Raw genomic sequence first — 15,502 nt, 5'->3', positions numbered from 1 at the left:
TTGTATGATTTGAAATTTAGAGCACTCTGAATGGACACTTGAGAATTCCATTTCTGTCAGTTCTCTCCTTGAAGCCAGTTCACTGACCTCGATTAAATGATTTACTGTACTCTGCTTCTGTGAAATGGTTCAGGATGAATGAATTAGTGATTTTCCTTTTCAAATAACTTAAATTTTATCTTAATTTTAAATAAATGAATGTACAGTATATAACTTTACATGACTAAAAGACAGGGCCTCTGGTGAGTGTTTCATCAGAATCAAATCAATTTATATAATAGACATTTCTCATTTATCTACTTTGTATTGTTGATTATTTTTATGCATTAAGAATTGAACAAGATACACATGTGTTTTAAATATGTCAGTAGACAGAAGAAGGAAACCTTGGGTGTAAAGTCTTTTTTTTAACAGAGCCATTATAAGTATGACCTATTAAAGCAAGATTTGTAATTCGTAGGAACCATCCTGTGAAAAAGCCCCTGAACATGATATTACCATCATAGATAAATGAGATTGAAAAGGTTTGCTGTGGTGGCATAGTGATTAGAATGTAGTATTGCAGGCTAACTCTGCCCACTGTCAGGAGTTTGATCCTAACGGCTCGAGATTGACTCAGCCTTCCATCCTTCCGAGATCAATAAAACGAGGACCCAGATTGTTGGGGGCAATATGCTGACTCGCTAAACTACTTAGAGAGGGCTGCAAAGCACTATGAAGCTGTACATAAGCCTAAGTGCTATTGCTGTTGCATGTGAAATTCAGAGACACAGTGCTGTTTTGGCTATGGAACCACATGCTCTGCTTATTCATACATTTCCAGTTTGAAGTAATGTTATCCTTCCAGTGAGGCTCTCTGTTTCAGTTATACTAAACCTGACAAAATATATTAACTATGATTTCTGTATTTCTTCCATTTTAGCTATTGTCTTAGTTTTTAGTGTGCAGTAGTTCTTCCATATACCTTCCTAAGTTAGTTGGATTTCTGTGGGCTTCACACGTGCAGTGGCAAAATTTTGTGTCGCTGCAATGTCCACAAGAAAAAAATTGGTTACCGAATTATAGATGTCAACTGACGCCAGCTTTTTGGAGATATATATAACAGTTATGGGAAAAATACATTTACTCACTTACCTGACGGTTCTACATGCATGTAAATTAGGAAGGGATCCTATTAGTTGAGATCATGTATTTTAATCTTAGGAATGGTACTAGACACAATTGATGTCAGTAATATTTTAATTTTAAGTTACATAACAGATAACTGGTTTTTAATCTTGATATGTATTATTTTATTCTTGAATTTTTAATTGTATATTTAGTGAGTGTTTTTCTATTTGTTCAGGCCTATGGCTGTAATAATCTTACTTACTCTGTGGGCTTCAATAGGGTAGTTTGCAATATTAGAAGTTTTTTTAAGAAATTAATATGTCATAGTTATGTATTCCTCAGCAAGGGTCAGTTGTCTGAGTGTGATTCATTTACCCTCTTCCATTTTCACTTGATTTTAAATTATGTTTACTTTATTAAGAATTGAACAAGATACACATGTGTTTTAAATGTCAGTAGACAGAAGAAGGAAACCTTGGGTGTAAAGTCTTTTTTTTAACAGAGCCATTATAAGTATGACCTATTAAAGCAAGATTTGTAATTCGTAGGAACCATCCTGTGAAAAAGCCCCTGAACATGATATTACCATCATAGATAAATGAGATTGAAAAGGTTTGCTGTGGTGGCATAGTGATTAGAATGTAGTATTGCAGGCTAACTCTGCCCACTGTCAGGAGTTTGATCCTAACGGCTCGAGATTGACTCAGCCTTCCATCCTTCCGAGATCAATAAAACGAGGACCCAGATTGTTGGGGGCAATATGCTGACTCTCTAAACTACTTAGAGAGGGCTGCAAAGCACTATGAAGCTGTATATAAGCCTAAGTGCTATTGCTGTTGCATGTGAACTTCAGAGACACGGTGCTGTTTTGGCTATGGAACCACATGCTCTGCTTATTCATACATTTCCAGTTTGAAGTAATGTTATCCTTCCAGTGAGGCTCTCTGTTTCAGTTATACTAAACCTGACAAAATATATTAACTATGATTTCTGTATTTCTTCCATTTTAGCTATCGTCTTAGTTTTTAGTGTGCAGTAGTTCTTCCATATACCTTCCTAAGTTAGTTGGATTTCTGTGGGCTTCACACGTGCAGTGGCAAAATGTTGTGTCGCTGCAATGTTCACAAGAAAAAAATTGGTTACCGAATTATAGATGTCAACTGACGCCAGCTTTTTGGAGATATATATAACAGTTATGGGGAAAATACATTTACTCACTTACCTGACGGTTCTACATGCATGTAAATTAGGAAGGGATCCTATTAGTTGAGATCATGTATTTTAATCTTAGGAATGGTACTAGACACAATTGATGTCAGTAATATTTTAATTTTAAGTTACATAACAGATAACTGGTTTTCATCTTGATATGTATTATTTTATTCTTGAATTTTTAATTGTATATTTAGTGAGTGTTTTTCTATTTGTTCAGGCCTATGGCTGTAATAATCTTACTTACTCTGTGGGCTTCAATAGGGTAGTTTGCAATATTAGAAGTTTTTTAAAAAAAATTAATATGTCATAGTTATGTATTCCTCAGCAAGGGTCAGTTGTCTGAGTGTGATTCATTTACCCTCTTCCATTTTCACTTGATTTTAAATTATGTTTACTTTATTAAGCATTGAGGCAGAATGGCATAAAAAACCCAGAGCTGCTGCAGCCAGCCTGTTCTCCATCTGTTTGACTTGGCTGGCTGCCACAGCAATACTGCTCTTTCCACTCACAGTCTCTTGCCAGCTGGAATACCTTGCTCTGAGGTGGTTATGGTAGCTAAGTAATCCTTATTTGTCTCCCACTTGAACTGGCCACTGCATCTTGCCAAATGGCAGATTTACTTTGGGGAATCTATTTTACTGAAAATAATGAAAAAGCGAAACTACCAACATTATGTATATATATGCATAATGTAACTTGAGTGTCTCTAGTCCTCTTATAAACAGAAATTCTCAACAGCAGATACTGCATCTAAGAGATAAGAAAACAGTCAATCATTACTTAAGGAAGGATAATGGTCTTTTTTTTCTCTTAGACTGCAGATATTCTAGCTGCGCTTTTGACATTCAAGATTGTGCCAGGTTGTAGAGGCTGCTACAACAGCAACAGCCAGATGTTAGTCTCTCAAAGTATAAAATTTCCTTCCTCAAGCTGCTGTTGCTGATATTTTTCACAGTTTTGGCTTCTAGTGGTTTTCCCATCTCTTGTGTTCCAACACTCATACTGTTTCTATTTCAGTGAAACTACAAGTAGTCCTTAGCTTATAACCATTCATTTAGTAACTATTCAAAGTTACAACAGCACCAGAAAAAGTGAGTTAAGACTGTTTTTCACACTTATGACCGTTACAGCACCCTTATGGTCTTGTGATCAAAATTTGGAGGCTTGGCAACTGGCATGTATTAATGACAGTTGCACTGTCCTGGGATCATGTGATCATCTTTTGTTACCTTCTGTCAAACAAAGTCAGGAGAAGCCAGATTCACTTAACAGCTGTTCTACTTAACAACTGCAGTGATTCACTTAACAACTGTGGCAAGAAAGGTTTTAAAATGGGACAAAACTCACTTAGCAACTGTCTTGCTTAACAACGGAAATGTTGTGCTCAATTGTGTCATAAGTCAAGGACTATATTATTTTTTAATGCATAGATGTCTGCTTCACATACTAGATCAAACTATGAATCATGGTTTACTGTCCTCAGTGGTTGACTTCATACAACCCTCAAAGTTCTGTGTACTTGTTGTGGAATATTGGGATGCCAATATGTTTGATTCAGACTTGTTCCTTGATATGTGTGCTCCATACCTCACCTAATTTATTAAAGGAATTAATTAAAAATGGAAATATGCATGCTGCAAAGTCTAGCCTCATTTTAATTTTTTTTAATCTTCTGGGCATCACAATGACTCTAGAGGAAGACTTAAAACATAAAAATGAAACATCACTACTATTCTGATTGAAAGTATGGCCATCTGCCGTTAAACAGTGGCAGGTAAACAGGTAATAGAGAAGATGATAAGTAATTATCTTGCTCTTTTAATTTCTCATTAATAAATATTTTGTAATAAGCCACACTCTTATTGCAGCCATTTGTAAGCATGCCCGTCTTGTGTTCTAAAAATGTAAATATAATTCAAAAAGGCTGCGTATGGTTTACAGAATGCAAACCTAAACAAACCACCTCATGTTTTAGTGTGATATTTGAACCCAAAGAATTCCTTGATCTTTGGGAACAAACAGCTTTAGAGATGAATGATACTTGTTAGGAGATGGTTTTCAAAACAGAACTTGGTTCTTCAGTAAGTGAAGAACTTTTTTACCTGATCTGCTATTTACTTTCAGTTTTTGAGAATATATAAAAGAAGGAAAAAAATAGAGAAAATAAAGCAAGTCGAGGTCCATTCTCCATAAATTTTTCAAATGAGAAGGAAACATACATGTATTAGTTCTGAATATCAAATAAAAAAAATCTTGCAAGCCTGATTGTTCTGTACTTCCTCCTCCTTCCTACACTTATGTGAATTAGAGAAACATCTGCCTAAGCCACTTCCAAATGTTATCTTGTTATGGACCTTAAAAATGCTTCAGCCCCTTTTTCCTAGCAGTGGAACCTACATACCTCTGTCAAGATCATCTTCCTTACTGTCTATACCACTGTCCTGAGGCAGCATCTTGAATTGTAACCAGAAGTCTACTAGAACCTAGTTCATCTCATGAAATAGTAGTGTCACATAGGTGTACTGAAGGGTTCATTAATACCAATCCTGCTGCATTTTGGATCATTTGCAACTTCTGGATGGTCTTCAAGGGCAACCCCATGTACAGCACATTGTGGAAATCTATTTGGGAGAAGGCCAATGCATGAATGGCCATAAGCAGGGCCCAGTGATTTAGAAATAATTTCAATTTGAGCACAAAAAGTTGACTTTGTATATAATATACAAATGGATGAAGACTATTGCTTAACACTGTGTAAGCCGCCCTGAGTCTTTGGAGAAGGGCGGGATATAAATTAAAAAAAAAAAGTAGTCCAAAGCTCTCCTGGCCATGTCCCCCATCTGTTCTTCAGGCAGTATATAGATTTCAGGAAGACCCCTAAAATTTCCTAGCGGTCTGATTGAGGAAGTAAAGCCCCATCCAGAACCAATCTGGAAAATCTCCAGATCTGGCTCCGGAGGTTGGGGGTGTCACAAACTCGCCTCCCCAGTCTCCTAGAGTTAAGTTGAAGCCTGTTCTTCCTTATTTAGACCCTCACAGCCTCCAAGCACATTTTAAATAAAAAAAACTGTTTTATTCTTTTGAACCCTGCAGAATATATGTGCTTTCCTTAACCTGTTTTAGAATCAGAATATTTTCACAGTGTAATTTTTAGCACTTTTTAAAAATTTATGTTGGTCTGTGTAGTGGGGACTATACTCCAGTAAGTTGAGCCTCTCCCATTATGTTCAATGAGCTTAGTATTTCATCATTCTGCTCTATTTTAGTTTTTCTGTTTGCTCTATGAAGAATGTAGGTTGACTTTTGGGATCCTGACACCTCAGTTGTTTTTGAATTGTGATGTCAATAAGATTTTTATATTAGGCTGGCATTTTCACAGAGGAAAAGGGAGTCAATTTAACTCCAACAACAATTTAATAGCATAAAGAAACAGGTTTTTCTGTGTAGAAGACAAAGAGGTATCCTTAACTTCAAAGTGAAAGTAATTAAAACTTGTTATTTTTTTGTCTAAGATTACTGAAGAATTAGAGAAAGTAAAACAAGAAATGGAAGAAAAGGGAAGCAGTATGACTGATGGAGGTAAGGCATTCTGAGGTCTTCTCTTGAGTTTTCCCCCCAAATATAGAACAATATCTCAATATATTTAGTCTTGATAGACACACCTGGACTATTTTCTTGGCAACATAATAGAAATGCTTTGACACTGCTGCCTTCTGGGATATTTTAATTTGTATAACGGGTACAAAAATAGACTATTCAGCTGTGAAAAGATAAATAGAAGATACTGGTTGCAGTTTAATTCTATTTTTATATGTCCACAAACCTAAATGTTGTCTGGAATGAAGATGTAGCATGTTTCTTGATTATTGCTGAATCATGTTTGTTGTCTTTTTAAGTTTGGGAGAGTTACTTAATTCTGAAGACATTGATAAAAGTAAATAAAGTTGATAAAAACACATGTGCAGGCATTTTTCAAATAGAACATTCTGTGTTATCTCTGTAACTATTGGGAATATATGTATATGTTTAATATATATCTTCAGGTCTAAAATGTCATGAAGATGGAAAATACAATATGTTTTATAATGAGGTTTGATATGAAATGATAATCTATAAATGATTCCAGAATATTGTCATTCTTCTGTTCATTTATCTTGATTAAAAGAAATTGAATCATAGGAGGAAATAATAACTGTGCAGCAAACTGAAAGGGAAAAAAACCATACTGTTTTTTACATTTTCCTTTAATAGCTCCATTAGTGAAGATAAAACAGGCTTTAACCAAACTGAAGCAAGAAACCATTCAGATGGACATACGAATTGGCGTAGTGGAACACACATTACTTCAATCAAAGTTGAAAGAAAAATCAAATATGACAAGAGACATGCATGCTACTATAATTCCAGATTCTTCAATTGTTGGTACTTATTAATTTTTAAAATAAATGCTATGCTAATAAAATTTGTACATAATATATTTTTGCATTTATGTATGTCATGCTGCAAATCTATTACTGTGTATATAAACAAAACGATTTATGTTTTACAATCAAGACCTACTGTGTGTGTGTTTTTGTATGTATGTGTGTCTGGACATGTGGAAAGAAAATACTTTTAACAAGTATGTAGTATATTAAAAGTTTTGGATTGCATTGCATTGAAATGAAAAATTATTCAAAAGCAAAATCCTATACAAAAATAAATTGTTGCAAAACATCTAAATGTAAACATCATCAAGATTGTCTTCCTTTTTCTAAGACAATGAGTCATCACAACTTTATGGACTTTATCAGACTCTATCTCATCCAGTTTGTAGTTTGTTGTTTTTGATCTAGGAAATTTCTAGAAAACTAATTTTGCTCAAGAACTACCTAGTTAGATTACATTGCATTACAGTCTATGTCTATAATCTGTAATGTAATCCTAATTATATACTACATTTTTAGGTCAGATCTTGATTGTTTTCTTGATGTTTCATTGCCAAACTAGATAACATCATCTGTGCTAGTAGGGTGTAGGTTTTGCTCTCTTTTTTTATACTAGTGCCATGATGGCGAACCTATGGCACCCGTGCCAAAGGTGGCATACAGAGCCCTCTGTGTGGGCACTCATGCCGTTGTCAGCACCTAGAGCACCCGTGCCAGAGGTGACATGCAGATCCCTCTCTGCGGGCATGCACACAGGCCAGCTGGTCTTCAGGTTTCTGGCACATGCACACATTCCGGTTTGGGCATTCGGTGCCAAAAAGGTTTGCCATCACTGGTCTAGTGGCTTGTCCTGTCAATGTTGCTGGGCGTGGTCTTGATGGTCATTTGGTGACTCTAGTATATATCTGTAGATCTCGGTGCAAGCTCCATCCCAATAGACAGGTTATTTTGTTTTGCGCTTTTTTTTGGTTAGAATTGCTAGTCCTATGAGGGGAAAACCTATCTGGCTAGATCAGGGGTGTCAAACTTGTGGCCTGCAAGCTGGATGTGTCATGTGCTGGCCACGCCCACCTCCAGTTTAGCCAAGGGAAAAGTTGGGATACTTCACGTGACGATGTGTCGGCACAAGTTTGACACCCCTGGGCTAGATGTTATGGTATAGGAGGATTGCAAGATGAAACAGGAGGGAGCATATGGAATCCTGAGTTGTGTCTCATAAATAGAGAATGATTGGTGATTGTTTTTTCTGCCAACTAATGACTCAGAGGGAAAAGAAGTTGAAGAACAACCAATTAGTGCCTTGAAGTTGTCCTTCATTAAATCTGTAAGGACACGATCTGTGATCTGAGTAACTGATTCTCTTTAAATCGGCTATGGTGGCAGTAAAAATGACATCAACATACTTTTCTGTTGACTCAAACTGGGGGGGAAATTTCTATTTATTCAACCATAGGGAAGTACATCCGGTAATCAAGCAATAATTAAAATACTCAGTTATTACTATCACCTCCCCACCCCATTCTTCTTTACTCAGATGTGTTTCTTCAACACCAGAGAATATTTGTGCATTGCTTTCTCTTTTCATTGGCTAATTTGAAACTTCCCCTAGTCACAAAGCATTTGTAAGAATAGATAAGTAGTCATTTTGAGAGTGGAAAAGTGCTATCATTCTGCAATTTTGGGTTTGTTTCTTATTAGCTTCTTCAAACCAGCTATCTGGTCTCAAGAAAGTAAATTTTTCTCTGAGACTCGAGTTTAGTAGGATGCAGGTCTATAAGAGCAGATCTTGAAACATGGATATAGACGAAAAACAAAGAAAGAAATTAGAGTGGAAGTAGGACAGCTGCAGGAAGAGAAAGTATTGGTCTTACAGGTAAAACTATTAAGACAATTGAAACTGGATGTAACGAAAGAACAATGTGGAAGCTGCTTGGAACAGAAGGAAAATGTGTTCACATGTATTCACACATTAACCATGAAATTCTGTGAATAATGAAGTAAAAAAGGAAATCAATGGATGAGAAAAATATGAGGATGGTGGCTGGAAAAATGAGGATGAAATAGATTGTACAATGTATTTTAAGAGAAAAATAGTAGAGAGATGAACAGAGCTCAACAAAGAGACTCCAGCAGAGAAAATAAAAAAAAATGATTTAGAATAAAACTAAAATTTGAGAATACTTCAAGAAGTATTTTAGAAATTTGTGCTGTAGGGATGATGATGCTAAGCTAAAGAGTGGAACTGGAATGTTTATGTGAGTATCCAAGGAAAAAGGGAAATCATAAATGCTTTGAGAATGTTGAAAAATAGTAAGGAAGCAGGTATATGCAATTCCTTTAGCATGTGTATGAAAATTGTCAGTATGATAATTGGAAGAATGCCTTAATTTCCCTATACAGATGGAAAAGAAGCAAGAATGAATACAAAAACTAATGGAGCATTATCTTATTAATTGTCCTCAAGAATGTTTTGCAGAATTATGATTGAAGAGGGGGGCTAAGAAATGATTGTGAGCAAAAATGTTAGTAATGCTGTGCAGTTTATTGTAGGTACAGAATATACAGAACAGTTTTTTTCCTTTAACAAATAATTTAAAATATATATGAAAAGCTTATTATATGTATAATACATTTTGTATGAGAAATTGTGTGATAAAATAAACTTCAATTTTGGAATGTTTTGCCTGAATATGGAGTTGGGGTTGCTTGCTGAAGCAATTTGAATATATGTAATGGAAATGAAGCCTATGCAATAGTTCATTCCTTGAACAAAGAGTTTGATGGGATACTGTATGTATCCCTGGTTGTTAAATGTGGTGTATAGAAAATGTGTTAAGGAAAGCTTCTGATGAGTGATGATTGGTTGACAATGTAAATGAATGTGTAGTCTTTGTTTGGGGACAATACCAAATTATTTGCAGTGAGGCAGATTATACGATGCAGCATGGTGTATAGATCTGAAAATTAATCTGTTGTAAACAGCTACAGGGAGTTTTCTACTTATATCTGTAATAGAGTCTTCCCATCATGGTTACGATAATGCAGTTGTTAAGTGAACGCCAGCCACCATGTTTATTAAGCAAATGCTGGAGTTGTTAAGCAAACCAGTGGTTTGATATGGGCCAGTTTTGCCAAAAACTAGAAGTAAATGGCAGTTTTCAGCAAAATCAGAAGTAAAATGCAGTCACATGACTATGGGAAACAGTCATAAATTCACCCTGGTTGCTGAATGCTGAAAGTTTATTCATGTGACCAGGGGTGGGGGGGGAGGTCATCGGAATTTCAAATCCAGGTTGTCCCTCAGGTACGTCTGTCATAACTTTGAATATCGCTAAACAATCAGTTGTAAGCCAAAGATTACCTGCATGTGTAACCAGGGAATTGCCTTCCCCTCCCCCCCCCATTCTAGTTGATTCTTCATAAATGACTGAAAATGTGATAGAGGAAATGGCTTGAATTATAACAACTTGTAAGTAATAGTTGTAATAGTTGAAAAAGTAGATCAAGCAAATGTATAACATTTGGTATAACATTTACTGAAGATGGGGGAAGAATGCTAGTAGAGATTACTGGGAGGGGCAGAAGTAGTGAAGAATTAATGTTCTAAAAAGAAGCAAAAATTTCTATGTATGGGTGCATGCTTCTACCCATTTTTGTTATATGAACATAAGAATTGGGAAAATCTGCAGAAACAAAGCTGAATGCAGAAGAATGACAAGGGTGAGAAATGGCACATTCATTTCTCAATAAATACTAGAATTACTTCTACAGAAATCATGAAAGAGGTCTTGTATGCGATACTAAGGTGTGCCCAGAAGGAGTATCTGTCATATTTAATCATTAAACTTAAATCATTTTGCTTCCTGGAACCTATTTCTTGTGCTTTCCCCATGACTCAGTCTAATATCTCAACTGTATACCATGGAGTTTCCAGGAAAAATGAGCATCGACACTGCTGCAGTTATAGTTCCTGCTTTATTTTAAATCTTCTTGAATAGATGATGTCCTGATCCTTGAAACATTTATTTGCTCCAGAGTCAGTGCAGCAAGCATATAGTTCATGCCGGACATGAAAGATGTTGTTTTCTTTCTATGAACTATCCTTTGCTTCAGTGCCTTAATAAAACACTATCTCACTGACTTCCTGAAGTGTAAGGGATTCTAATAATTCATCAGCAGTAACTTGGGCTGAATTCAAATGGTCATTACCTATTATGTTCTAAAAGGTTTATTGCATACAACTACCTTTTCATAATGAGAAATGGAATCCGTACAAAGCCAGTTTCTTACTTTAAAACAACTATAGATTCCTGCAGGGTTTTGCCTCCTTTCTTCTTTCCATTCTCAATTGTTCAACATGGATTGAAAGCTTGACATGGAATTGTATGCCGTGTTCTATCAAACACAGTGGTGTTTAATCTTAAAACCAGGCAAGCATTAACAGCCTGCTTCTTGGACAAGATTTTGAAAACTGTTAACGATCTTAAACTGTCAGTGGATTTATTTATATTGTTAATCACAAGACAGGGCGTCTCTTGGTTCTTTTCTCTTGCAACATGCCTTGTGATACTTCAAACTGGAACCAGGACAACCTAAATCTTGCAGTGCCTTTTGTGTTGCTTGGCTAATAATTTATCTGTGTGTGCTTAGTTTTTCCTTATTACTCATATTAATATTTCTTTGATTTAACCACAATACTTGTTAGGTAATTGAATTAATTTCAGCAATTTTTTTAAAATCTGCCTACTTAAATCCTCCCACTTGTTCATTCAGGATTTCTATTGTTATATAGGACTAGTATTGTTAACCTTACAACTGCTTTGTATTTTTCTGCTAAAAAGATTGTTTCTAATAATAATAAAAACATTTGGAATGATTTGTCATTAAAAAAGTTTATTATATGATAAGGATAGGAGGCTTTCAGGATATGGAGCTCCCATTCCAGAGCTCTATCTGATTACATAGGTTACGAATTGAGGTCAGAAGAAATACAGAATTACAACATAAGCCGCAAAATATACATAACTCTGTTTTCAAGAAAAGGTAGAACAGAGAAAATAGCACTCCCTAAATGATTTCTTTTTTTAAAAAAATAATTTTTATTGAATAGTTTTTTAAAAACAAAAAATGAAATTTTTACAATTTTCTTCTTTTCAATATTTCCACATCAGCTTTCATTTCTTATATATCCATTTTTCTCCCTTTTTTCTATATACTATCTATAAATGTAATTCTAATATTTATACATATGAAAGTATCAATGTTCCCTTTCTACGTATTTGTTACTATATTCAAACTCCTGTTTCTTCCTCATTGAATCTTTCCTTGCCCTTTATACCTCTCCTCTAACTATTCATACCATTTATCCCATACCATGTAATATTCTGTTTCCTCCTCATCTTGTATTTTCTAAATTACTTCTAAAGCTAAGACAATCCTTTCCTCTCCCATATTTGTTATATGGCATACTCATTTGCAGCACTGGGTCTCCCCAAAATATTAAGTGAATTACTTGGCTATAAAAAATTGTCCACCTTTGTTGTAAGTGAATATACTCATCTCTCTTCCTAAGGGGTAAGCAGTATTACTTACATTTCAGGATGAATAATTTTGAATCTTTGAAATAGGGTTGGATAACTGCATCCCTGCCTACTCAGATGCAAGTTCCATTATGTTTAATGTGATCTATCGTCATGCAAGTTGGTACAAAATTGTAATGATGTCTCAGCAGTCACATTGTCCAAGAGGAAAATATCATTGGCATGCAAGAATTGCTTATGCATTTTAAAGTCCCTTTGTGGCAGTTGCATCTCTGTTACCTGTATAATCTATAGCTAGTAATTTTAACTCCATCCAACACTGTATTTAGGTTTTATAAATATATGCCTATACAAGCAAAACACTATGAATAAAAGTATGGAGAATTCACATTTCATAAATTTTTCTAGGTGTTTTTCCTAGGCTAAAGGCAACTGTAGCTTTACCATATTGTAATGTATGCTATTATTTAGCGTCTGTTATAACTAAAGAAGCAAACATAAGTATCTTTGTAAAGTTCAGAATTGGAATGAACTTTTGATACCATCTGGCTTTTTCTTTAATAGACACTCATATTTCTGCCATTTTTATTAGAGCTAAAAATACTAATAGGCTAAATGAAATTATACCCGATAATCTAAGAATTTTTCATAAGCAAGGAATTCTTGGAAACATCTCTGTGGCACATGGGTTTTGGAACTTTAACCATTTAGAAAACTAATTTTCATTTTTGTACATTTTACTCTTAGAATATTTGGTATTCAAAGAAATATTTTTAGTACATTTTTAAAAAAGAGTGAAAGGTCTAGAATTCAAACTCTAAAAGACAGCTATGATACAGAAGTGACAATCTTTAACATATAGATTTGCTTTCTAGAATTTGTAGATGCAAATTCTTGTAAATTCTATAGTATTATCTGTTATTAAGCTTTTTCCTCAACAATGAGGAAAAATTCCATTGTATATACAAAATTAAATCTTGAGCAGATTTTTAGCAAGTATTACATGGAGATGATAGGCATATTTTTCTTGTTATCCAAGTGAGAATAATACTAAAATGTTTTGGTCTTTTTCTGATCCAAACAGGAATTATTATTTCTGAAACCACCTACAGCCAGACCAAAACAATATAAATATGATGAAATAATTAAATCTCCAAATTAGGAAGCTGGGGGGAAGAGGAAGAAAAGCAAATATAGAAGCTATTCATATCCTTCCTCTCAAATACACACCCAGTGATACTAATAGCAGTTGAGGGATGGGGCCAGTTTATTTTGGACAACAGGTTAAATAGTTCTCCCAGAGTGACTTTTTCAGGGGAACACTTTGATTGCTAATTAATTAAAACTAAATGGGTTTAGTTTGGTCTAATTTGATCCTCAGTTAACCCAATATATTTATCCATCCAATTTTGAACTCATGGACAGAGAAGAATAAGGTAGCACATAAAACGGGAGGGGAAAAAAATCCAATCATTAATTTGGAACACAAATGTGCCGTATACATTCATTTCCTCCCCCATCTACCCATTACCTTTCTTCTGGAGGCTTCTGGTAGAACCAAGGCTATCAAGTGAGAAAGCATTTTTGCAGTGAATCTGTATTATTGTCAAAGCTAATGGAACCAGAGGGAAAAGGTGTCAGTGGTGATTTTGGAGATGTGGGGCCACACAGGAAAAATAAGCAAACTATATCATTACAGGGTGAGAGAACAAGCAAGGTGGGAAAGAATGAGATGGCCAAGAGAATAGTTACAAGCAAGAAGTGCAATTCATCCTTATTAAAAAAACACACACAGTTTAGGATTCAGATCTAGTATTTTCAAGTTTAAAAAAATGCACACGCACCCTTTGGGGGCAGTTTATAGGAGTTGTTTCAGTTACAAAAAGCAATTCTAATTTAATCTGCCATCTTTATAATGTGTCAGTATTCCAAATAAATTATTCTGGGATAAGCAATATTGCTGAAACAACTAGTCACCATGACCAACTTAAGTCGTACTAACTTTAATGAGATGATAAATATTAAAATCAACATGTTTTGAAGGGCAGAAATAAAAATTAAATTTTTTAAAAAAAAAAATAAAGGTCATATATTACTATAACATCTGAATAAATAAAATGTCTAATGCATCATTTTTATGAAGGTCTTACAGTAATACATCATTTTTAAGGTCTTAAAGCACTTCTGTCATCATATTGTTAAGGTGTTATTATGTAGCTATATAGATTTGTAGCTGTACTGAATTAATTATTGGTGGCTTCTTGGCTAAGGGATCTTTATATAATCTCAAAATGCAATCACAGTCTTCCCTTAAATAGAAAGAGGAGTGAGATTCAGGAGGCGAGGAAGTTAAGAGCTCCTTTGTCTGAGTAAATTTTTGCTATTCATCCCACCCTACAGAATCAGATAGATAAATGGGAAATTTTGTAAAAACTGACAGATTGGGAACCAGTGAGAACTCTCCAACGGAGGCAAGTGATACTGCATGTGTACAGGACTTCATCATGCATATGCTGCAACTTGCAAAATCGGTTCAGATATGATGCAAACATAATCATGACAGATGTGTGGTGTTTTGACATAGCTGTTGAGAACATTTAGTTGTTCAAAGGTGACATTTAAAAAAAATAATGCTGTACATTCAATTTGGAGTGGTTACATATCTCTTCCAAACCTGTTTATTCAAAAACCTTTGTACAGACTACTGAATATAGGTTTTCAGAGTCACAACTTAATTTTATGTAAATTACAGCAATTAAACTGTTTTCTCAAATCTCTATTTCATTGGTTTAATTAGGTATGTTTTTTAAAAAAAATCCAGTGTGTAAGATTATTGCTGGAGATTTCCAGGTGTGCTTCATCCAGTTTCCAAGTGAGGAAACTGCCTCAAGGATAGGTGGTGACAGTAGATTTCTGCCATTTTTTAAAATTTTCCTCTTAAATGTTTACAGCCTTATCCTGTTTTTTCTTTATATCTGATGATAAATTCTTATTCAAAATCTTATTCATATGGTTCTCATGTAGATTTTGTTTCATATCTTTGTAATATCTTCTGGGAGCATACTACTTCCCCAAAAGACGAACATAGCTAACATAATTGATATTCCAACTCACGCCACAGTTCTTGGTGCAGTTCCTCTACAATATCTCTGAATGCTATTAAAGTTATTTACAGTATCTTATTATGCCTCCAGTATAAAAATAATTTTT

General features: G+C 34.7%; 1 protein-coding gene across 2 annotated transcripts in view; it reads left to right on the top strand.

The window, feature by feature from the left end:
• IFT57 (intraflagellar transport 57) overlaps window positions 1-7,053 on the top strand; it is a 32,081-nt gene extending 25,028 nt beyond the window's left edge. For both annotated transcript variants that reach the window (XM_058185215.1, XM_058185216.1), the window contains exons 10-11: window positions 5,838-5,904; window positions 6,577-7,053. In XM_058185215.1, the coding sequence (XP_058041198.1) occupies window positions 5,838-5,904; window positions 6,577-6,758 (249 nt within the window). In that variant the 3' untranslated portion in view covers window positions 6,759-7,053. The remainder of the gene's footprint in view (window positions 1-5,837; window positions 5,905-6,576) is intronic.
• The last annotated feature ends 8,449 nt before the right edge of the window (window positions 7,054-15,502 follow it).

This window comes from Ahaetulla prasina, chromosome 5, assembly GCF_028640845.1.
Source record: "Ahaetulla prasina isolate Xishuangbanna chromosome 5, ASM2864084v1, whole genome shotgun sequence".
NCBI classification, from domain to species: Eukaryota; Metazoa; Chordata; class Lepidosauria; order Squamata; family Colubridae; genus Ahaetulla; species Ahaetulla prasina.
This window is presented reverse-complemented; position numbering and strand designations above follow the sequence as displayed.